At 29.3% G+C, this 24,020-nt stretch overlaps 4 protein-coding genes across 4 annotated transcripts; 2 read left to right on the top strand and 2 right to left on the bottom strand.

The window, feature by feature from the left end:
• Positions 1-579: 579 nt before the first annotated feature.
• LOC132932705 (uncharacterized) lies at positions 580-2,771 on the bottom strand. Its single transcript, XM_060999073.1, has 3 exons — positions 2,688-2,771; positions 1,539-1,891; positions 580-1,417 (listed from the first exon to the last, which is right to left on the bottom strand). Exons 1-3 carry the CDS (start codon positions 2,769-2,771, stop codon positions 580-582), a joined length of 1,275 nt encoding a protein of 424 aa, XP_060855056.1.
• Positions 2,772-9,218: 6,447 nt separating this feature from the next.
• On the top strand, positions 9,219-17,376 carry LOC132932703 (uncharacterized). The gene is made up of 5 exons (XM_060999070.1): positions 9,219-9,357; positions 15,978-16,201; positions 16,322-16,570; positions 17,044-17,130; positions 17,210-17,376. The coding sequence occupies exons 2-5, from the start codon at positions 15,979-15,981 to the stop codon at positions 17,374-17,376; spliced, it is 726 nt and encodes a 241-aa protein (XP_060855053.1). The 5' UTR covers positions 9,219-9,357; position 15,978.
• LOC132932704 (craniofacial development protein 2-like) lies at positions 12,326-13,648 on the bottom strand. The gene has a single exon (XM_060999071.1). The coding sequence runs from the start codon at positions 13,646-13,648 to the stop codon at positions 12,326-12,328; it is 1,323 nt and encodes a 440-aa protein (XP_060855054.1).
• A 211-nt stretch (positions 17,377-17,587) lies between the features above and the next one.
• On the top strand, positions 17,588-19,273 carry LOC132934187 (uncharacterized). Its single transcript, XM_061000467.1, has 3 exons — positions 17,588-17,713; positions 18,455-18,620; positions 19,129-19,273. The coding sequence occupies exons 1-3, from the start codon at positions 17,657-17,659 to the stop codon at positions 19,218-19,220; spliced, it is 315 nt and encodes a 104-aa protein (XP_060856450.1). The 5' UTR covers positions 17,588-17,656; the 3' UTR covers positions 19,221-19,273.
• The last annotated feature ends 4,747 nt before the right edge of the window (positions 19,274-24,020 follow it).

The following is a 24,020-nucleotide window of genomic DNA, read 5'->3' as shown; positions in this document are numbered from 1 at the left end:
GAAATTTTTTTTTTGATAAAGTTAGACAAACTTATGAGGAATCTTGTATTAGATTTTAAAATCTTAGATTTAAAAAGAAAATTTTTTATGAATTTCTAACTCAAAATAATTTGCGCGGAATCGGACGAGTTTTCGTCGGGCGACGGTAATACTCTCGTGGGACGGAGTATAGTATCGACTGCCGATGTGTTCAAATAATTGAAAAATCATTGCGCCTATTTGTTGGTATGTCTCCGTCGCGCCGTCGCTGTCGCCAACTGCTATACTTACACACAGTTATATAAAATTATATAACATATATTTTTAATTAAACCTATACTTAGGCTATGATATGAAGTAAAGATAATTAAAATATTCATTTGTTTTATAACAAAAGGGGAATGTAAATATTATTAAAAAAAATTATGTATACTTCAGTTATTCATAAATTAAAACTATTTTTACTTACGTTTTTTTTAAATACAATCATACAAATTTTTAAATCTTAAAAATTTTAAAATAATAAATACTAAAATATTTGTTACAAATGTATATACAAAATAAATCAAAATAAATTTTACAATATTAAAATAGTAACAATTAAAAATCTGAAGAATCAGAAGTCGTGTCGCCTGTTATGGTGAGGACGCAAGGTTCCAGCTTGTCGATGATTTCGTCCATATTGCGGTCGACTTCTGTCATTTTTTGTTCTTCCGTTATGACGTGTGCAATGAAATTTTGCCAATTTTCACTGGTAACACGTTCAATCGCCGTGTTTAGGAGGACCCTAACGTCATCGATGTTGAATGTGGTATTGTTATGTTTGACATAGGTTTTTACCATTGCCCATGCCAATTCAATAGGGTTCAACTCACAATGGTATGGTGGTAATCGAAGGACAGTATGCCCGGCGTTTTTAGCCATATTGTCGACGACATAAGAAACATACTTTCCTTTGATTTCTCTAACCTTGGCGAGTAGTTGTGGTTTAAACATCGCTATATCAACTATAACGCCTTTTGATATTAACCAAGTCAAAATTTCGTCCTTCTTTGATGCATTTGTCGGTATTTTCTCGGTCCTTACAGAGTGGTACGGTGCGTTGTCCAACACAATTACCGAATTTGGGTCGAGGCGTGGAATTATTAACTGGAACCATTCATGGAAGTTGTGGCTGTTCATCTCATCATGATAGTCGCCAGTATTTTTCTTTGACAAAAAACATAACAGGCCACCTTCCAAAAAACCTTTATGTGATCCAATGTGCAAAACAATTAAGCGTTTACCCTTACCAGTCGGGTTCGTTGCACCAGTTGTTAGACCTTTTTTAAACGCATCGTGTTTTGACTTAATTGTTTTGTCAACCCACAACTTGTCAACATAATCGCCTGCATTTACCCATGTCTCGTCTAGGTAGTAGATATTACGACCTTCTTCTCTAAATTTTCGTATATCGTAAATATAATTTTGACGCCACACAAGCAAGTTCTCATTCTGTCAGCACACTGCATCTCTTTCTTTTGGTGAACACAAAATCTAATTTTTTTATTGTTGTATACAACGAGGTACGTTTAAAGTTAGGAAAAGCCGGATCTTCATTCACGGCTACCAAAATCTTGTCGAGTGTTGGTAATTCTTTCTTCATCCAAAAACTATGCACTTTTTGACGTAACCCATTTCGATCTAAGTCATCAATTTTTTCGAACAGACACTTTTTATTTCGTTTCTTGTTAGGAGAACTTACAGTGCCGGTAAGTTTGTATTCGGAAACAGTATTACGCACCGAATTCAAGCCAATACCCAAAGTAGTCGACATTTCGGACATCATTTGCCTGTACGGCATATTTGGATTTTTGGATTTGAAGTCCTTATATAAATTGACGATCATAATTTTTTGAGGCCTCAGAACCAACTAAAATAAATAAAAATATTTGTAAAAAAAAATTTCGTAATTGTAAATTGTAAAAGTTAGGTAATTTATTCACCCAACCGAAATTGAACTAGGAAAAAATAAATAATGGTATTTTGTATTAATTATAATTAGGGCTGTGAAATTAATGCACTAAAAAACCTTAAAAAATGAATTAAAAATGTCAAAAAAATGCAATAAAATATGCATTTAAAATGCCAAATAGATATGCACTTAAAATGCAAAAAAAAGGAACATAAAATACCAAAAATTGTAGTATTAAATTCATTTAAAATGGTTTTTAAATTAATTTTTGTATTCATATTAATATTACGTACAGGATATTATACATTAGTACATACCTACATGCATAAAAAAGTATTTATTTAATAAAAAAAATAATAAAAATGTTGATTGAATTTGAATTTACATTAAGTTATTGCTATTCACACATTTTAATGCATTTTAATTTTTTTATATACAGCATGTGTACAAAAACAATTTTTTTTTTCAAACATGTCAATTGACGGAATTTAATTAAATTACTGGAAAATATGACCTAAGAAATTAAAAACGTCAAAAAATGCAAAATAAAAGTTTCATAAATGGATTCGTAGTTACATAATTCAAATTATATACTTACATAGATACGTTTCACAATCACCAAAAAAATGCACTTTCCTACAAATTCACAGCCCTAATTATAATATTATTATTTTTTTTATATTGATACAAGGGATACAAGTGGTGAACGTCAACTAAACCAGTAATATATATTTATTTATAATAATTTACTCACTTTTCCTGGTGCATTTCTTCTTTTTGGTGAAACAGTATCGTCCATGCTTTCCATTTCAGGGACCTCATTCAAACGATCACTCATTGTTGATTAGTTTACGTAAAATGTTTAAACAATTTAATAAAAAAGTTAAAAAAAATAATGATGTTTTAACAGTGACAAAAATAAGTAATAACGGAGCGAATACGGAGGTGTGTGTTACGACAGAGATCGGAGCACAAATGCGTTGTATCCGTAAAATGTACAATGTAAGATATGTGCCGGCAGCTGACACACATCCAGCAGGAATATCAAGCAGGTGTTCTATTATTTACTGCTGTGACTGGTAATAAAATGGGTGTGACAGAATTTAGAGAATATATAGTTCAAGCTTTACTAACGAAAGCCAACTTCCCAATGATACCCACACCAACTGAAGGAGAAATGCATAAGATTGTTAATTCTAAACGTGGTAGATGTTCAAATTGTTACTTCGAAATGGTTCAACAGGGTGGAAGGAAACACGCACAAAAAATTACACGGAAAGTACAAACAATGTGTCCAGGCTGTTCTAAATATCTCTGTTTGGATTGTTTTTTCAAAACGCATTCAGCGAAGCATTTAGCAAAACGAATGTAATTTTAAAATTCGTATTATTCTTTTGTAAGTTATATTTAATATATTTTTGTTTGATTTATTGATATTTTTACTAAAAAAGTTGAACGAGTTAATATTAATACAAGTTGTATAATTTTTTTTTGTAATATATTTATGTTTGATTTGTTGATATTCTACCTAAAAAAGTTGAAAGAGTATAATATTAATACGAGGTGTATAATTTTATTTTTTTTAATATATTTATTTTTGATTTATTGATATTTTAACTAAAAAAGTTGAACGAGTTAATATTAATACGAGGTGTATATTATTTTTTTTAATGTATTTATGTTTGATTTATTAATATTTTAACTAAAAAAGTTGAATGAGTATAAAATTAATACAAGTTGTATATTTTTTTTTTTTGATAATTACTTTTTTATTTTAAAAAACATTAAATTTGGGCGCTGTTTGCGCTATTCAGTTTGAAATTTTCTCCTCTTTCTCTTCCATTAAAAGAATTGAGCATCAGAAATGGTCCTCAGTGACGTAATCATGAAAAGATGTGAGTACCAAAACTAACCCTCAAAGCCTGAGAGACAAACCATGTGAGTACCAAATATGGTACTCATGGCAGTCAACTTGTTAAATAGTATGTTACTTATAAATTTGTTTCAAATATTTTTTTTATATCTAATGATTCATTATATTATTATATTATTTTGCATTTTTAAATTAACAGGTAATTCATCATCATCATTGGATTATGTTGATTCAGAAGATAGCTATAAACCATTTAATGAAGACAATTATTCTATTAAAAGTCTTGAGCCACCTAATGATTCAATAATTGGTAAATATTATAATATATTAAAATGGTCATAGGATTCAGTAATTTTTAAATGTATAATAATATAATATTATAAAAACTATATTTTATTACAATCTATTGTATATTTGTATTGTAGGTACTTTACTTAGAGACAACCACAGTAATAATACTATGAAAAATGTATGTGAAAATATTGACAAACAAGATGTAGTTTGTTGAAGACGTCTTTTATACAATAATTTGCCAGGTAATATTATTGTCTTAGAAAATTATTTTATTTATTTAATAAAGATCTGACATTTGCGAAAGCACAATATAATATTTATATCTTGTTTCTAAAACTATTAGATATTTAAAAAATAATTTTGTATAAAATATACAATTTAGTGTGCTCTAGAAATGTTTGTTTTTAATAAAATATGTAAGTGGATTTATAAATTGTTTTTAAGTGTTATGAAATTAATTTTTTTTAATTTTAATTAATAAAATACGTACCATCTACAAAAGTCACAACCTGTTTAATTTATATACCATGGCTACAGACACAATAATGTATTAAAACATTTACATTTAAGTACTCTACAGCCATGGGTCACAACTTTTTTTACTAATAGATAGCACATGTAGTACACGTAATCAGCCAATGCCAAATGAAACTGAAGAAGCAAGTAGTATTCAGCTTATTCCTAGGTGTAGCAATGTAATTTCACAAGATAATGTGCTGCTTCTTGATAACGAAAATATTATTGTACACTGTAATACTACTAATAAAAATATTGAAGTTATTACAAATAATAAACAGAGGTATATAGGAGGTAAACGGAAATTTATGAATAACCGTAAGCAACTTGGAGAAGAGTATGAACATCGAAAGGGTAAAATTAAAACTATGAAAGTTTTTAAGCCTCTCACAACAACATGTTGTTAAAAAAATTGTTCTACATTGCTTTGTTCTGAAGAAATACAACAATTAATTTTTAAGGAATTTTACAAATTAGGTAACTTATCAGCACAAGACCAAATTTTAATGGATGCTATTCAAATAGAAGATAAAAAAAGAACAACTACTTTTAATAGAAAATCACTACCACAAACTACACATGATAGACTTATTACAGTGAAATATCATCTTCAAGTAAATGGTAATATATAGGTAGTTTGTAGGAAAATGTTTCAAAATATTTATGGAATAGGGCGTGGAAGAGTTGATGTAATTATACAAAAAAAAAGGCTTCAATTACAGGAATATCACCTAAATCTGGTACAGGTACTCACAAATCACACAATTTTCTACAAGAAGAGAGAGCAAACATTCTTTTACATATCAAAAGTTTTCCTGCATATGAGAGCCATTATTCGAGGAAAAATACTAGCTTACTATATTTGTCGTCTAATTTAAACATTCAAAAAATGTATGATTTATATAAAGAACAATGTGCAAGTAATGGTAAGGGTTGTCCATCAAATTGGCTATATAGAGATGTTTTTGGAGAAACAGGGTCAAAGTTTAAATTGCCATATGTTGACACTTGTAAAACATGTGATGAATTTAATATAAAATCCAAATATTTAAATGGGGAAGAATTAGAACTTCTTACTGAAAGAAATAATATTCATAAAAACATGTTCGATTCTGCATATAAATCAAAACAAGAAGATCACAGCTCGCTACACCTCACCGCCCTTTCAAAGGTTTTTGTAGGGCTACAATTTGTAGGACTACAAAAAGCTTTGAAAATTTTAAAATTTTACACAGATTTTACATTTTACATAGATAAAAAGTTTACAATTTGTTTACATTATACATAATTACATAATTCAATAGTATATAGATAAAATGGTTATTATTGTCTTATTATGACAATTTACATGATAATAATTATTAGTTACATTTTTTTTTTTTACTAGATTACTCGACTAGAGTATTACAATTGACTAGATTGGCACAATTATAAATTTTTTAGTTGTTTCACACAATATATAATTTAAATACAATTAAAATAATTATTAGTAATTTGATTAAAAGAATAATATAATAGTTTTCAATACAATTTCAATATAACAATTTAATTCATGTTAGTATACATATATATATATCATTGATTACAATAAAATAATAATTAGTATTTAAAATCTCCAATGGTATCATAGACCAGTATATATTTGATTTTGTTATATTATATTATCTTTCGTAAAACAGTAAATTTTTTGCACTAGGTACAATATTAATATATCTGGCCAAATCCAAACAAATTGGATTTGCCAAATCTCTTTCTACTACCATATCTGTCATGAATCTTTTTACACACTTAATTATTTCTAAAATTTTCCTATTTTCTGTCATATCATATAAAAATTGTGCTATATTCTTAGTCCTACTCCTAACCTTTTAATTTGGATCTCGAGAATGGTTCAGTTAAATTTTGATTTGCTGTGCTTATATGTTTTATTAAACATTTGGTTATTTCATCTGGGCGTAATATGCTATAATGGTGGGTTTCACTTCCAATAGCCCGTTCTAATTCCAACATGAAATTCTTCTGCTTTTCCCTAAAATTAAAATATTTTTTTTTTATCACCTATGTTATTTACTCAATAATTTATTACTATATCTAACTTAGTTAAATTAATTAATTCCTTAGCTGGGACTTTCATGATATTTTTTCACATCATTTCTATGTACCGTGACCTTCCTTCTTCCCCTTTGAATAACAATATTCTCAGTATCTAACACCGCTAATATTTCGTATGGTCCCTTCCATAATGGTGTTAACTTATTCTTTTGGGTATCATCTCGTAACAGTATAGAATCTTTTACATGCAACTCTTCACTATGGGCGTTTTTATAATAATTCGCTTTTGATTTAATCTTTTTCTTTATTAACCTTTCCCTTGCTATTTTATGAGACTCCTGCATTTTTTGTTTCAGGTCATACAGATAATCATCGTAGTTGTATCTAGGCTCGGGGTTACTTTTCAAATTTACTGGAATATTTAGTTCCTTCCCATACAATAATGTATATGATTGATAATGTGTGGCTGAATGTTCAGTCGAAGTATAAACGAATAAGGCATAAGGTAATAGTTGATCTCAAGTATTTAAATCGTTATTTCTCATTCGTACGGAATTCAACGCTACTTGTAAAGATGATGTTGATTGTTGCGGTTCGAATGCATCTAATACAATTAATTTAATACCTTCCCAATCACTAGTGTCCCTATATCGACATGCAGTTACCGCCTGGTCAAATAATTTGGTGTTAATAAATTTCGTTAATATGGGCAGACCTTCCTTCTCTACGGCGGAACATGCTAAGTCACATGCCTTGATGAACTGGTAGACATCCCTTTCACCAGTACAGGTGGGGATCATTAGGGTAGCTTTATCTAATGGGATTCTGCTAGTCATTTTGGTTTTTCTTATTCGTTTAACCTCTTCTAACTGAGTATGTACTATTCCCTTTTGAGTCCGGGTACCTATCTTTCGTAATTCCGTTTCGTTGACTAATATCGGTCTTATACTTGTGTTCAACAAATTCTTTTCTCTGATGGCCGTTAAATATTTTTCCCTATCGAAATCTACAGAATATTGATACCCTTCGTCTGTACTTAAATCGATTAATAAATCTTTATTATCGCTATTTGTTGTATCTTTATCTTTGTCAGTTCCCTTATTTAATTCACTATCACTTGTTACTTCAGTGCTTACGGAAACTTTAACCTCCCTAATTTCCTGATCTACTAATTGAACACTTTCCCAGTAAACATAGCATGTATAATCTACGTTTATAATAAGGATAACTTTGGTGTATGTATATACGTAGACATTATTCGTATAATAATGGTATAATATTCATTGAAAAAGATATATTTTACGTTGACAATACGTATATACATAGTCGTACATTTTTCGTGATAAAATTACGTTTATTCTACGTTTATCTTACGTTGATTTTTGGTTGGTCGAACTTACGTCGAAATATAGGTATGGATTTACGTATATTTTACGTTGACGGTACGTATACACTTATTCGTACATATTTCGTGATAAAATTACGTTTATTCTAAGTTTATCTTACGTTGATTATTGGTTGGTCGAACTTACGTCGAAATATAGGTATGGATTTATGTATATTTTACGTTGACGATACGTATACACATAATCGAACATTTTTCGTGATAGAATTACGTTTATTCTACGTCTATCTTACGTTGATCATTCTTTTCAACATTTCAAAATATACTGTTATAACAGTAGATGTGGTTACTGACAACTATTATCGATTAATAGCCAAGAGAAAATTGATAATATCAGAAACATATTTTTAAGTTTTAACATCTATACTATAACAATGAATGCATAGACTAGTCTATAGCTGTCAAGTGCCAGTCTTGGCAATTCAAAATTTCTATGCCAGATTCTTTGTAAATACCATAGAATTAACAAATTGGATATTTGGACTGGGCCCACCTACAACAAACAGGCATAATTAGTTGTATGCCAGCAATTTATCATAATTTGGTATAAAGAGAAACAATAATAAGAAACTGAAATGATGCGTCTGGTTTATCAACCAGTGCACTGGCGTGGGAAAGTGTGGTCGTTCAAATTTTTTCAATAAAATATTGAGTGGTAGGTAAACTAAATTTTTTGCTCCTATTATGTTACATAATATATGTTAGATATAGCTTGCCGACATCGGATCGAACTTACGCTGATGCTTGGGTAAACTTTAATAAATATAATGCGTGACGCGTCAAGTATACTTTTACATTTACTAGGTATATAATAATACGTTTTATAAATTGTGTCTATATATAAAGTCATATAGATTATAGTATATTCACGTTTACCATTTGGTATGTTATAATTATTATACGAATTAAAAACCTAGATTATACGTACCATGTTTACTAAATATTTTACCAAAACATGCACTGTCGGTTTATTGATACTGGGTAATTCAATTATAATAACTTATAAATATATTATATATTTATAAACGTGCGATAGCAGTTTGTTGTTTATCTTCGGATCGGGCGTTACCTCATCCCCGCCGGTCATAATCGACAACCCGTAATCGCCGTTGCACTCGCACAGCCTGACGCCGACCAACACTGAACACGTTATTACTGTGTACCGGGATAGACCTAACTGACATATCATTTGCGAATGTTGTCGATCCACGACAATTATTCAATTTAGTTTTACTAGTTTACTACACAAAATTCAAAAACGAAAATATCGACTTCTTAAATCAGGTAAAAACTTTATAAACTATAATAATAATATTATAGTTAGTGCTTTGTAGTTTTACATAGTATTACGTGCATGCACATTGCGAACTGCGAAGTGCTTATTAATATATTAATAATTAATTAAGCCATAATATTATTTTTAATAATATATATTATTATTTATATAAATCGTAGATACATATAATAATATTTGATGTGGCACAATGCACAGATTACTTTCATCATTTAAATTAGGGTTGACTTTTTATTTTTTTATTATCTATAACATATAAAATTAGTATTTATTTACTATTTAGTAATTAGTATTATTTAGTAAGAATTATATCTACCTATTGGTATATAATATATAGTATATATTAGTATATTTTGTTTGTGACAGACAGTTTCTATAGGTTTCTATAGGTTACTATATTACTATAGTAAGTTTATATAATGTAATAGATGTACGTATAATGTTAATGGGGCACTGGGTGTGCAGTTCTTACAAATTATTCTGCTTTTAATTAATAAAATTGTCTTTGTTTAAGTAAATAAATGGTTAAAATATTTCAAAATGTTTTATTAACTTTATAAAATACCTACATAATATTGTATTTCTAATTTATATATTATTATACAACATTGTATGTAGGTATACTTATGTTAAAAAATTATACCTATTAAACATTTTTTTTAAAAACCCGCTAGGTACCGTAATTGAATTGTTGTTAGGGAATTATGTCGGAAAATTTAATAGTTGGGAATCTTAACAATATTTTAATTTCAATCAAATTAAATTATAATTTATATTATAATATAATTTGCGTATGTACGTACATATGTGCTAAATAATAAGTATGCGTTAGGTATACCTAACCTATAGGTAATGAAGAAATTGAACCTAATATGGTACCTATCCTCTTCTATTTTAAATTTTCTTTGTGTATTATTATGGTTTTATTTTGCTCTGTATGTGTAATTTCTAATCTATTTGCCTAAACAGAAAAAAATTCTTACTAATACCTTTTTATTTTATACATAAATATCAAAGATGAGAGAATTTTGCTCTTGAGTAGGTCGCTGTGATGGATGTGTTAAATTTGAATTCAATATGATAAATCATTGTTTACGATGATTTTTCAGCCTAATATATTTTATTTTATTTATTTTACATTGATAGTAATTAATTTTCTATTGTTAATATAGTAAATTTTACAAGACTTAATAATTATGATTGAACCTCTCTCTCTCTCTATAGTTTCAATCCGTAGATTGGTTGCCAGCCATCTTCCATTCTTCTCTATTATCCGCTTTCCTTTTCATTTCTACGTATGAGTTGCATCCTTGGTCCTTAATTATTTGTTGAATATACTCTAATCTTGGTCTCCCCCTATGGTTTTTACCGTCTATGCATCCTTCTATGATCAATTTTAGTAGTCCTTCGTGTCGCATTATATGGCCTATCCATTCGTTTCTTCTTCTAACTATACTTTTCCATATTAATTTTTCTTCTGATATCCTCTCTAGCACCTCTTCATTTGTTATTCTGTCCATCCAACTTATTCTCAACATTCTTCTGTAGCACCACATTTCAAACGATTCTAGCCTTCTTCGATTTCCCATTGTTATTGTCCAGGTTTCACACCCATATAGGGCTATACTCCATACATATGTCTTCAATAGATTTTTCCTTATTTTTAGGCTAACGTTTCTTGATGCAAGAAGAGTTTTCTTGCTGTTAAATGCTATTTTCGCTTGACAGATGCGTTTTATTATTTCACTACTATTTCTTCCATCATTACTGATGATGCTTCCTAGGTATGCAAATTCATCTACTTGTTTTACTGTCTGGTTTCCTCGTAGCTTTATCTGTGTTCTGGTCACATTCTCCCTTCCACATACGAGTACTTTTGTTTTTTGTACATTTATTTTCATACGCAAATCCTTGATAAAAATTTCATCCATAGTTTTGATTAGTTGTTGTAAATCTTCTTCTGTCTCAGCAATTAACGCTATATCATCGGCGAAGCGCAGCATACTTATTTTATGACCATTCACTATTATCCCTAGGTTGGTATCCTCTTTTATCTTTTCTATTGCTTCTTGAATGTATGCATTGAATATAATTGGTGATAGAGTGCATCCTTGCCTCACGCCTTTGTTTATTTTCGCTTCTTCTACGTTATCTTGGATTTTTATAACCGCCAACTCATCTTTGTATAGTTTGTACAGCAGTTTCCTGTCTGCCTGTTTTATCCCCACTCTTGTCATCATATCAAACATTAACTTCCAGTTCACATTATCAAATGCTTTTTCGATGTCTACAAAAGCTATAAATGTTTGCTTATTCTTTCTAATCCTTTTCTGAATAATAATTCTCAGTGCCAGTATTGCTTCTCTTGTTCCTCTATTTTTTCTGAAACCAAATTGGTCATCCGTCAATGATTGTTCTATCTTGGATTCAATACGTTGGAATATAATCTTTGTTAGTATCTTTGATGCATGTGATAGGAGGCTAATGGTGCGGAATTCCTCACATTTCTTTGCTGCTGCTTTCTTTGGGATGGGGATAATTATGCTTTTTATGTAGTCCTCTGGCATTTCGCCAGTCACATATATATCTCTGGTAATTTGGAACAGCCTGTTTTTAACTTTCTCTCCTGCCTCCTTCCAAAGCTCCGCTTGTATTCCATCAATTCCCGCTGCCTTTTTGTTCTTCAGATTCTTCAATGCTTTATCAAATTCCTCTCTCATGACTGGGTCCTTTTCATATTCTTCCTCTTCTTTTGATTCGATTTCCTTAAATGTTTCTCCCTCATACAGTATTTCTAAGTATTCTTTCCATCTTTTGACAATATCTTCTTGTTCCCACAGCATTTTCCCGTTATTATCTTCTATTCCACCGGCTCTGGGCTTATACTGCCCAAAGAACTTTTTCACCATTTTATATGCTTCTTCTCTTCTTCCTGTTTTCATAAGTATTTCAATATCACTACAATTTTCTTCCAGGTTTTTTTTCTTTTGCTTCTTTCAATTTCCTAATAACTAGATTCCTCAATGCTCTATATCTTTCCTGTCCTTCGGTACTGTTCAAATTTTTATACTTTCTTCTTTCTTCTATCAAGTTCACAATTTCGGCTGTAATCCAGTCTTTTCTTGCTGCAATGTTTTTATGCCCTAGAGTTTTTACTGCTATTTTTGTGATTGTCTGTTTCAAGTTCTGCCATCTTTCTTCGATGTTTTGTGGTTCCAGGGGATCTTCTATAGTCACCTCATTTGTGCATTCACTGTATTGTTTCCTTGATTTTTCATCTTTTAGGTTTTTAACTTGCCATTGTACCAATTTCTTCTTACACGTTATTTTTTTGAATTTGAGATTACACTTCATCATAACAAGATTGTGGTCGTTATTTATGTCCGCACCTGGGTAACTTCTGCTTTCTTTTACTTGATTCCTAAATCTATTTTTTACCATGATGTAATCAATTTGGTACCTATTAATGTCTCCAGGCATTTTCCAGGTGTATCTCCTTCTCTTATGATGGTTAAAACAAGTGTTTGTGATTATTAATTTGTGTTTTGCACAGAATTCTAGTAATCGATCCCCTCTATCGTTCCGGTTTCCTAAACCATAGTCACCTGTTATATTTCTTACTTTTTCTTCCCCAACAATGGCATTCCAGTCACCCATTACTATCAGATTTTCCTCCCCCTTGACACTTTCTATTAATTTGTCTAAATTTTCATATACTTCTTCTAACTCTTCCTCGCTACTATTTGTTGTTGGCATATACACCTGAGCTACTATTGTATCCTTTGGTTTCGTCTGAAATCTGACTAGTATGATTCTCTCATTGTATTGTATGTAGCCTTTAACTTTTTCGCCTAGGGTTTTATTCACTATCAGCCCTACTCCTCCTATACCTGGTCTCTTCTCTGCTGTTCCCGTATGTATTATTCTGTAGTCTCCGCTCCAGAAGTCTCCTGGGTTCGGCCATCTTATTTCTGATATTCCAAGGATATCAATTTTCATCTTGTTCATTTCCATTTTCAGGTTTTCCAACTTTCCACACTGTAATAACGTTCTTACGTTCCAAGTTGCTATGAATTTGTATTCCTTATATTCTTTAACATTTCTTTCTCCTCTCGTAGTCCCCACCCGGAGATCCGAATGGGGGACTATTTTACCTCCGGAATATTTTACTTGAGAAGCTGTCATGTTGATTGCTGTTACTTGGGATATTAATATGGTGGTTTTCCGTTGCCTTCCATATGTCCATTTTGGTCGCCTCTTACGACGGGCATGGACTACCATGGGTGAATTCTAACCCCCACCCACAGTGGGAGTTATTGAACCTATACTACTCTAATTTTCTAAAATTACAATATAAGTATAATTTTTTCTAAATTTAAAAAAAAAAATGTTCATAGTTTAACGAAAAATGCCAAAGTATGCTTTTAAGCCTAGTTGCTGTTTATCCAAAAAATCAAAAAAACTCAGGGAAAAGCAGAAAAGTATTTGTACAATACCTTAATTTAGTAATATAACAAATACAACACAAGTATCACCAAGAACTGATATTTGTGATATTATTTCACCAAATGTTAATGTTGCTACTGTTTGTGACAATTCATTTTCTAATAAAGACAATTCTACTGGTATTCCATCTGGGAACTTACCTGCATGTGAGCAGAACGAATCTTCTGTAGAATTTAATATCAATACAATTCAAAGTACTAATACTCCTATAACATTTCAATCTCAGCTTGCATTATTCATAGTTACATCGGGACTTTCGAGAAATAAAACAACAGATTTATTAAAACTTCTTAAATCTGTGGATAACATAGAATGCCTTAAAGATCTACCATTTAATTCAAGAACATTATTATCAACTCCTGTGTCGGGTCAAGTTAAAATTAGTTCTATAGCTAATGGAGAGTATATTCATTTTAGTTTGGTTAAAGGGTTAATTCATTTATATAAAGTTAATAACGAATTACGACAGCTATCTATTTTTGAACTATGGTTTAACATTGATGGTTTACCTATTGACAAACGAGGAAGTTCATTCTGGCCAATTTTGTGTGGTGTTTTAACCAAGCGCACAGTCATACCGTTTATTATTGGGGCTTATTTTGGATCAAAAAAACCACATGATGTTCATGAATATCTTTCACAATTTATAACTGAATTAAAAGACTTAATCGAAAACGGTGTCATCATAGAAAACTGTTCCATAACAATTAGGGTGAAAGGAATTATTGCTGATGCACCAGCTCGAGCGTTTATTAAGCAAGTCAAAGGTCATACCGGCTATTTCGGATGTGAAAAATGTGTAGAAGAAGGCGATTATTTATCCTTTTCATACCGTAATAAGACTACAGGTAATATATGTTTTCCAAATGATACAGCTGAATTACGTACAGATGAATCATTTGTTCATCGTTTGAATGAAGAACACCATATAAGTATTTCACCATTACTCAGTATTCCTGGTTTGGGACTTGTATCTTGTATTCCTTTGGATTACATGCACTTATGTTGCCTAGGTATAATGAAAAAAAATATTAAGATTCTTTATCAGAGGGACCCGTGGTGGTTCTTGTGGTTCAACTCGTTTATCTTATGATCAAATTATATCTGTAAATAAAAGAATGAAAAATATTTCAAAATGGTTGAGTACAGATTTTGCACGCTATCCAACTGATATAAATAATTATAATACATTTAAAGCTACAGAACTACGACATATTTTAATGTATACTGGCCCTTTTATCTTTAAAAATATTGTAACCATTCCTGTTTACAATAATTTTATGACTTTACATATAGCCATGCGTATCTTAGAATGTCCTAAGACAGTATTTTCACAAAATGATTTTGCGAAAGCTTTAACAAAACATTTTTTAAAAACATTTTGTATTATTTATGGGCGAATAAATGCTTCCTATAATATTCATTCAATTATACATCTACCAGACGATGCTAAAAAATATGGTGTTTTGGATTCATTTTCATCATTTCCTTATGAAAACTATTTGCAGCATTTAAAAAGAATTGTTCGACCTGGGCGTGCACCTTTAGTACAATTGTACAATCGCATAAATGAAGAGCATAATAATTGTACTTCAAATCCTCAACACTATATTAACTACCCTTTTATGGATGGATATCATTGTGAAGGACCTTTACCCAATAGTCTATTTAATGAGTCTGTTGTGCAGTACTCTACTATCATAACTGAAAATTATACCTTAAGAATTTCAAATAAGAAACGTAGAAGCACAAAAAAGGATGATTGTATTATAATTTCTAGAAACATAGTATGCATTGTAAAAAATATTCTAAGCATAAATGGTGAAATATTCTTAGTTTGTGCAAAATTTGATGATTTAGTACCTTTATATGACCAACCATGTTCTTCAATATCAGTTGGTTCCATGGAATGCAAAAATATATCCTCAGATTTAAAACTGTATCATTTAAGTGATGTGAAGTATAAAGCGTGCTATTTCCCTACATCTTAAGACATTTCAGAGACATCTTTTTTTGTCTGTGCTATGCTTCATGTATCCAGTTAACTATGTAATATTTTAATAATTATATTTACACAGTTAATTAATATATTTTTTCCTTTTAGAATGAATAATTTAAATAAGTTGTATGCCATTGCGGCCTTGGGCAATGGTAATGTTATGGCTATACCATGTATTTGGTTAGTTCGAGAAAATTATTCACCCATAGTCAAAAATAAAGATTATGAATTATATTTTCCATTACACGAATCTGTTAAGCAAGCAGAAAAATATGCAGATGTTAAAAAAGATTGGGTAAAATCATGTTGCACGGTTCTCGATATTACAGGTAAAATTAAAACTTACCAATTTTTTTAAATATGTATATTAAATTACTTAGTTTACCTATAGTATAAGTGTGATTATTGTTCAAAAACTAAATCAAACTAAATATTATTTTAATTTTTAGATTCTTATTTAAGAGCCCATTATATGGCTACCACAGAAAACTTGGGAAAATATACATTTGTTATTGTTGAGTTTTTGGAAGACCAATCAGCGGAAGTTGTTTTATGTAATTGGGTTTTGACTGATGATGTTACACAACAATTTAAATGTCAGTGGCCAGGAAGTAAAAATGAATTGAAGTACTCTCAGTTAAAAAAAAATCCTACAAATGTATGGTCAACACATATCTGTATTCCACGAAAATTTTTTGGCAAGTTGATATTTCATAAATATAATTGTTTTAATTCAAAATAATATGAATATATAAATATTGATAAATGATCTTATTTATTATTATAAAATTATTATTTATATCATTTAGATGATTACAAAGAAGCAAAAATGAAACTGTCTATTTTTTGTATAACCAGTTCAACAGAGACAGAAGATGTTAAACACAAAAGAAAACATAAGAAGAAGAAGCAGTTTGATGAAAATAAAGAAAATATTACAGCTGTAGTTCATAAGAAAAAAAACAAACCTAAAAGTAATTTATAACTTTATAACAATTAAAAAAAAAAAAAAAATTAAAAAAAATTGCATTTCTAAAATATGTAGGTTTTTCTTCATTATTCGCTGATAAATTAAAATTGTAATCAATATTTAACTAACAGCTCAATTAATAGTATGACATTATTGAAATATATTTGTATTTAAATATTAATAATATTATGCATTTTTCAGATTATCTAATAAATTATTCTTATGAAAGTGACAATCAAAGTCAATCTATGTTTTTAATGCTTATAGATAATGTTCCGGCTCCATCAAGTTATTTATTTTTTAATATTAATATGATGTTTTGGTTTTATGTATAATTAATATATAATATGGATTCATTTATTTTTAGGTAACTTTAACTTTAACAGTTCAAGTCCATTACAACAGTCATGTGAATTGGAAAATGTAGTCGAAGACAATGGAAATCAAAATTCACAAGCTTGTACAATACCTGAACTAATGAATGTTGTACAAAATATTGGTCATGTTATGATGAATGGTAAGTTAAAGTCTTAATTAGTTCAATAAATCATAAAATATTTGTTTTGTTAATTTATTATATATATAATTATTAATATATATCATTTAACCATGTAAAATGTATTATTAATTATATTTTTTTTTTTGTATAGTTTTAAATCAAATATCTGCTATTCAAAAAGATATAGGGATTATGAAGGTTGATTTAATTAAAAACCAAGATCTGTTGACAAATATTAATGACGACTCACGTCCACAAAACATTTTAAATATACCAGAAAATGTTATTAATCGCTCTAATTTAAAGATTCCCGTGATGACAATTGATGAGTTAAATGCTCTTGAAGCAAATTCTGAGCAAAGACGAGTCTTAGTAAGTTTAATTATGAACAGGGTTATTTTTTAAACATTCTCCCTTCAATTTTTTCCTTTAATACTGATTTTATTAAAATTCTTCATATTTTTTATACTAGTTAAGATAGTGTTGTGACAGCATAAACATATATTTTTCAAATGAAAACACCTTTTTTTCAAAATGTTGATGCATCTAAGTCAAAAATGTAATAAATAATTTCTGAGTTATTAAAATATTTATACTAAGGACAATAATCCTTAAAAAATTTTTTACAACAATCTAAACTAAATGTAATATTGAATCTAGACTCATACTATTTTTTACAAACTATTACTATTGTTGAATTAATAATAATTACCTACTAACTTTATCAATTCATTATAGCCTCCTTATGGCTTATATCTTCCTAACCCATTACCGTAGTCATTTTAGCCTTAGTACACAAAGTTAATTAACTCCAAAACTTGTTGTTTAAATTTTCATTTAGATTTATCTACATTACATTTACCTAAATGATCTGCTGAATTATTAAAAAGGAAAGTGGGGTTCACATTTTATATGGGACCAGAAATGGTAAAATATTTGAAGTATTTGACAATTTGTACTTCAAGTATATTTAAAAAATCAAAAAATCAGAATTATAATTTAATTATGATAATGGTGTGAGAACTGAACTGTATAGCATTGCACCTATAGAATTTAGGTTACCTGGATAATAAGTTATTTTTTTAAAAAATTGTTTATTTATTATATTTTCAGGCACACACTTTACGCAGAAATTGTAAGTCTTTTGATGCTAAACGCACGACCTATCAGATCATGAAAACAGTTTTGGACAACCGTGTTGCAGAAATGATAAACATGGAAGGTAGAAGAGGAGAAAAACTGGCTTTTGGTCGCTTAGAGCTGTGCACACTTATTACAGGTATAATAAATAAAAATATTTTACCTATTACACTTATATTTAGTAATTTAAACATAATACCTATATAATTTTAAACAAAAAAAAAGTAAATTTAAAAAATATATTAATAGAAACATTTTATGCATGCAACTTATAGTTAATTTTTTTAAATGTAAATCGGTTAACTTTTTAAATAAATATTGTATAGCTAAAACTTCAATTATGCATAATTGTAATGTTTATTTCAGACCTTCTACCCCTGCAGGGGGGGGGGAGAAGCTATAGGAGTAAATAATGAAGGGAAGTAAAAATGTCGTTTTAGATATTGTTTTATAGATCAATGTATCACTCTCCTGAAATAAACACTGCATGAATGTACATTATTATACTTATTATACCATATTATGTAATAAATAATTTAGATGAAAATGTATAATTTGTTTAAAAAATATATTTTGTTCGCCTTCAAATACTTAAGGTACTTTTTTTTTATAATATATACTATATAGTTGTAATTATTATTTTTCAGATTGCGTAAAAGATCTATTCCCAAATGAGCAGATGATTGTATTTAAAAGTCATATTTCAGACTGGTTGAAGCAAGCTCCAAAAAGGAAATAGAAAAAAATATTCATTAATATTCATAGTTGTTTTATTTAAATTTTTTTTTTATTATTTCATTGGAGGTGCCATATTTTAATTATCTGTTTAAAATCCAAAGAAGGAACAGTACCTATTATTATAAATAATTAATTATATTATACATATACTCATTTTAATATCAGCTATACAATGTTTTATTATTGATCGGTCATCCTTTTATAAACAGATAATATTACAAATGCATAAATATTTATAATATTTTTTTCTCTTCTTGAAAATTTTACAGAAAGTAGGGAATTGAATATTATCATATTAAAGAGTCTCACAAATATGTAAGCTTTAAGATTTTTAAATTAAATAAAAATGGAGAGTTTAAATTTATGTAATAATGTAGAAAATGTGCTATTGTAGAACCTTTGTAATAACCCATGCTATTGTATAACTCAGAGTTCAGACATTTATATTCTACGACAAAAAATAAGAGTATTCTTACACAAAGTATATTAATAACTGACGTTCTCAAGAATTTCTATAAGGAGAAGGGATATACAAATTATTTTCTGTTAATCTGAAAAAAAAGGAGTATAATAATACGTCAATATCTACCTGTTATTTAGCAATAAAAAAAAAAAAGGCATAGGGTGAATCTATCCCCCCCCCCGTGAATATCAACATGATTTATAAACTTCATTTAAAAATAATTTTATTATTTAGCTCCCCCCACAAAAAAACTCTGGGAACCCTTTCATAGTTATACACGTAATATATTCGTACCCTACACTAGTTATACGCGAAATATATTCGTAGTCTACACTAGTTATACGCGAAAAATATTCGTATCCTATATTAATTATACACGAATAATATTCGGTTATTCTACCATGTATACACCTGATTTAAACGAAATTTGTTGAATATTTATACTAAATTAAACGTATTTTATACGCCGAATAAATGTAGTTTATTACGTATAAAACACAAATAATATTCGTTAAATAGCTACCTTTTGACCCAAAATTATACCTAAATTACACTTATATTCAACACAATATACTCGTGTATTATACGTAATATTGGTATACCATATACGTATAACATACGTTTAATACTAGTATATTTGTTTGCTGGGTTTCAGTATCGCTTTCAGTTAGGCTAACATTAATTTCTTTTTGACTCATTAAGTAATAGTCATAATAATTTACTTAAATAAATTTCGAATCCTTATTAAATAGATTAAATTATAGGACATCTATACTTAAATAGTGACTCCTACTAACTGTATTAATTAAATTAATTCAATTTTATAATTAATTCAACACTTAAGGACTTATTCCGGCCTTATATAAAATTAATCTCAAAATATAAACTCAATGTCTTCAAATAAATTCACAAATATCAGGACTTACAACTTGGCCTATAAAATTCAATAACACGACTTATATTGTCGTAATAATAACTCAAATTTCAATAAAACTCGACTTCAACTGTCGTAAAAATTCAAAATACAAGGAAGGACTTACTTACGGCCTTTTAAATAAATTCAATAAAACGGAAGGACTACACGGCCTTATAAAATTCAACAAAACACGACTTCAATAATTGTCATAAAATTCACATACACGGAAGGACTTACTACACGGCCTTATAATATATTCAATAAAATCGACTTCAATTGTCTTAATAACTCACAAAAACATAAGGACTTACTACACGGCCTATAAAATAATTTCAACGAAGACTACAATGTCTTAAATAAATTCAACAATATAAGGACTTACTTGTCGGCCTTTAAATAAAACTCTCAAATAAATTCACAAAATGTAAGGACTTACTATACGGCCTTAATAAATTCCCCAAATATGGACAACAAATGTCCCAACCTAACCCGGCCTTAATAAAATATTCTTTCAAAATAAATTCTTAATAAATTTTTCGTAATATATTGTGGAATATATTCAACAATAAGGACTTAACTGCCTTTCAATAATTAAAATATTAAATAATAATTCTCAAAATTATTATAAATACTAAACACGGTTTATTTCAATTAATTGCTACGTAAAATCTGGATTTTTGTTCAACCTAAATAATTTAATTTATTTAGTTTGCATGAGAATAAAAATGTCAGGGCCTTATGATCTGTATATAAGTTGATAGGATACCCAAGAATATATATTTTAAACTTCTGGCAAGCGAATAAGATACCAAGAAGTTCGAGTTCAGTCACGGTGTAGTTTCTTTCGGCACCACACAGTGACCTACTGGCGAATGAGAGGGTGTTTCTTTGACCATTTTTATCAATTTGGAATAATTCAGCACCAAGTCCGATGTAGGACGCGTCGGTCTGTATACAAAAGGGTATATTGAAGTTGGGATGAGTAAGTGAGATCTGAAGAGAAAAGGCAGTTTTAATTTTTTGGAAGTCAAACTTATTTTGTGCTGTGAAAGTCCAGGGGGTATCTTTTTGTATTAAATGAGAAAGAGGGTGTACAAGTGCAGAATGATTTTGAGAGAATTTACGATAAAAATTACAGAACCCGAAGAATGACTGAAGGTCTTTTTTGTTGCGGCCGTTGCGGGGTTCTGGAAAGTTTTGGAGAGCTTTGACCTTGTCAGGGTCCATTCCCATACCTTGAGGAGATATGAAATTACCTAAGAATTTAATTTGCTGTTTATTGAAATAACATTTTTTAAGTTTGAGAGTTAAACCTGCTAATGATATTTTGTGGAAAATCCACTCCAAGGTAATAATATGATTTTCGAAAGATGAAGATGATAATAAAATGTCATCAACAGAGGTATGAATATCATTTGGGAATGGACATTGTTGAGAATAATTGTTCAGTGCGGCTTCACAAAATTGATATGAACGCCCATCATATAAAAAGCTAGTATATTGTCGTACCTCGGGGTCTAACGGGATTCGCCAATAACCAGAGGAAAAATCTAGCGAGGAGAAAAAACATTTATCATTGAACTTTGCCAGTATATCGTCTATGGGAGGGGACGCATCTCGTGTGGGTAATATAATAGTATTCAGCTTACGTGCATCAAGACATAATCGTATAGAGCCGTCGGTTTTAATAACAGTAACTAACGGGTTGTTATACGGTGAATCTGATCGCTCGATCACCCCCCACTGAATCATTTCATATCTATTTCTTTCTGCACAGCAGGACGACGAGAAAACGGGACTGGATATGGTTTTATTTTGTATGGTTCGTGGGGTTTTACATTAAATTTATAAGAGAAAAAGTGATGAAGGTCGGGTCTATCTTGAAATATAGGTTGATATTTTTGTATTAAAGAAGTCATTAAATTTTGTTGATGAGTAGTGAGTGGAATATCATTGAGAGCTATATTATTTTCTGTCGCGAACGGGAGAGATTCATATACGCTATTTGAAAGGTGTTCGTGCATATTTTATTTTATTTTATTTGTATAATAAACGGGTAAAGACCCTTTTGTGTAAACAATACAGTACAGGTTTAACATTTAAGTATTTTACAATTAATAATAAACGACTCGATTTAAAACAATAATAATAATAATGAGCCGACAATATAAAATAATAATAAGTATCAAGAATACAACATAATTTAACATTTAAGTATTTTACAATTAATAATAAACGACTCGATTTAAAACAATAATAATAATAATGAGCCGACAATATAAAATAATAATAATTAGACAAGTTTAAATAATGAAACAATAATAATAATACAATAGGAGACAACTCTAAATCAATACCTAATAGTATAATGATAGAATATTACTTAATTTACAACATCGTTTAAGACTAAATATACATTTCTTTTGAAAACATTACGTGACATGAAGAAGAAATCAACATGATCAACAACAAGATTTGCTAGTTTCAATGCTCTTGGAAAGTAAGAAGTGGAGCTGTAATTATTATTATAAAATGGAACATGAAATAAGTTTGATTTTCTTAAACAGTGATTCGCTGTATTAAATGCTATCATTGAGAGCAAATCTGGGGAAGAAATGTGACCATTTAATAAATCATATATAAACATAATATGAGCAACCTTTCTTCTTACTTCACAAGATATAAAGCTCAACTCACTCATTCGCATATTGTATGAGTTCTTTGAAATAAGTGGAATATTTAATTTGTAACACAATAACTTCAAGAATTTAAGTTGTACATTTTCAATTGTATAAATAAAAGTGACGTAACTAGGTGACCAGACTATTGATCCAAACTCAACATGAGATCTAACTAGCGTAAAAAATAATATTTTCAAGGCATTTATATTTTTAAAATTAACTGTGTTTCAGATGATAAAGCCAAGCATCTTAAAAGATTTCTTGGTAATAGTATTAATGTGAGTGGTGAAAGACAAATTGCAATCAATAATAATCCCTAAATCTCTAATAGAAGTCGCTCTTGTAACGGAACAATTATCAATTTTGTAATCAAAGCTAATAGGATTATCGATGCGTGAAAAGGTAATAACATTACATTTGTTTATATTTAGAGATAAACTATTTTGGTGAGTCCATATTACAAATTTATCCAAGTTAGCTTGCAAATTTAAAGCATCTGAAGAAGAATAAATTGTAGAGAAGATTTTTGCATCATCAGCAAATAGCAGTGTATCGACCGTGTTATCAAAAATAGAGGGTAAATCATTAATGAACATTATGAATAAAAGAGGTCCTAAATGGGAACCTTGTGGTACCCCAGAACTAACTGGGAAGTAAGGAGAGATACTATGTGATACTTTAACCGCCTGAGTTCGACAGTTTAAGTAGGACCATAAACAATTTAAAAAATGTCCATGAATA

The sequence above is a fragment of the Metopolophium dirhodum genome, chromosome 1 (assembly GCF_019925205.1).
Source record: "Metopolophium dirhodum isolate CAU chromosome 1, ASM1992520v1, whole genome shotgun sequence".
Classification (NCBI taxonomy): domain Eukaryota; kingdom Metazoa; phylum Arthropoda; class Insecta; order Hemiptera; family Aphididae; genus Metopolophium; species Metopolophium dirhodum.
This window is presented reverse-complemented; position numbering and strand designations above follow the sequence as displayed.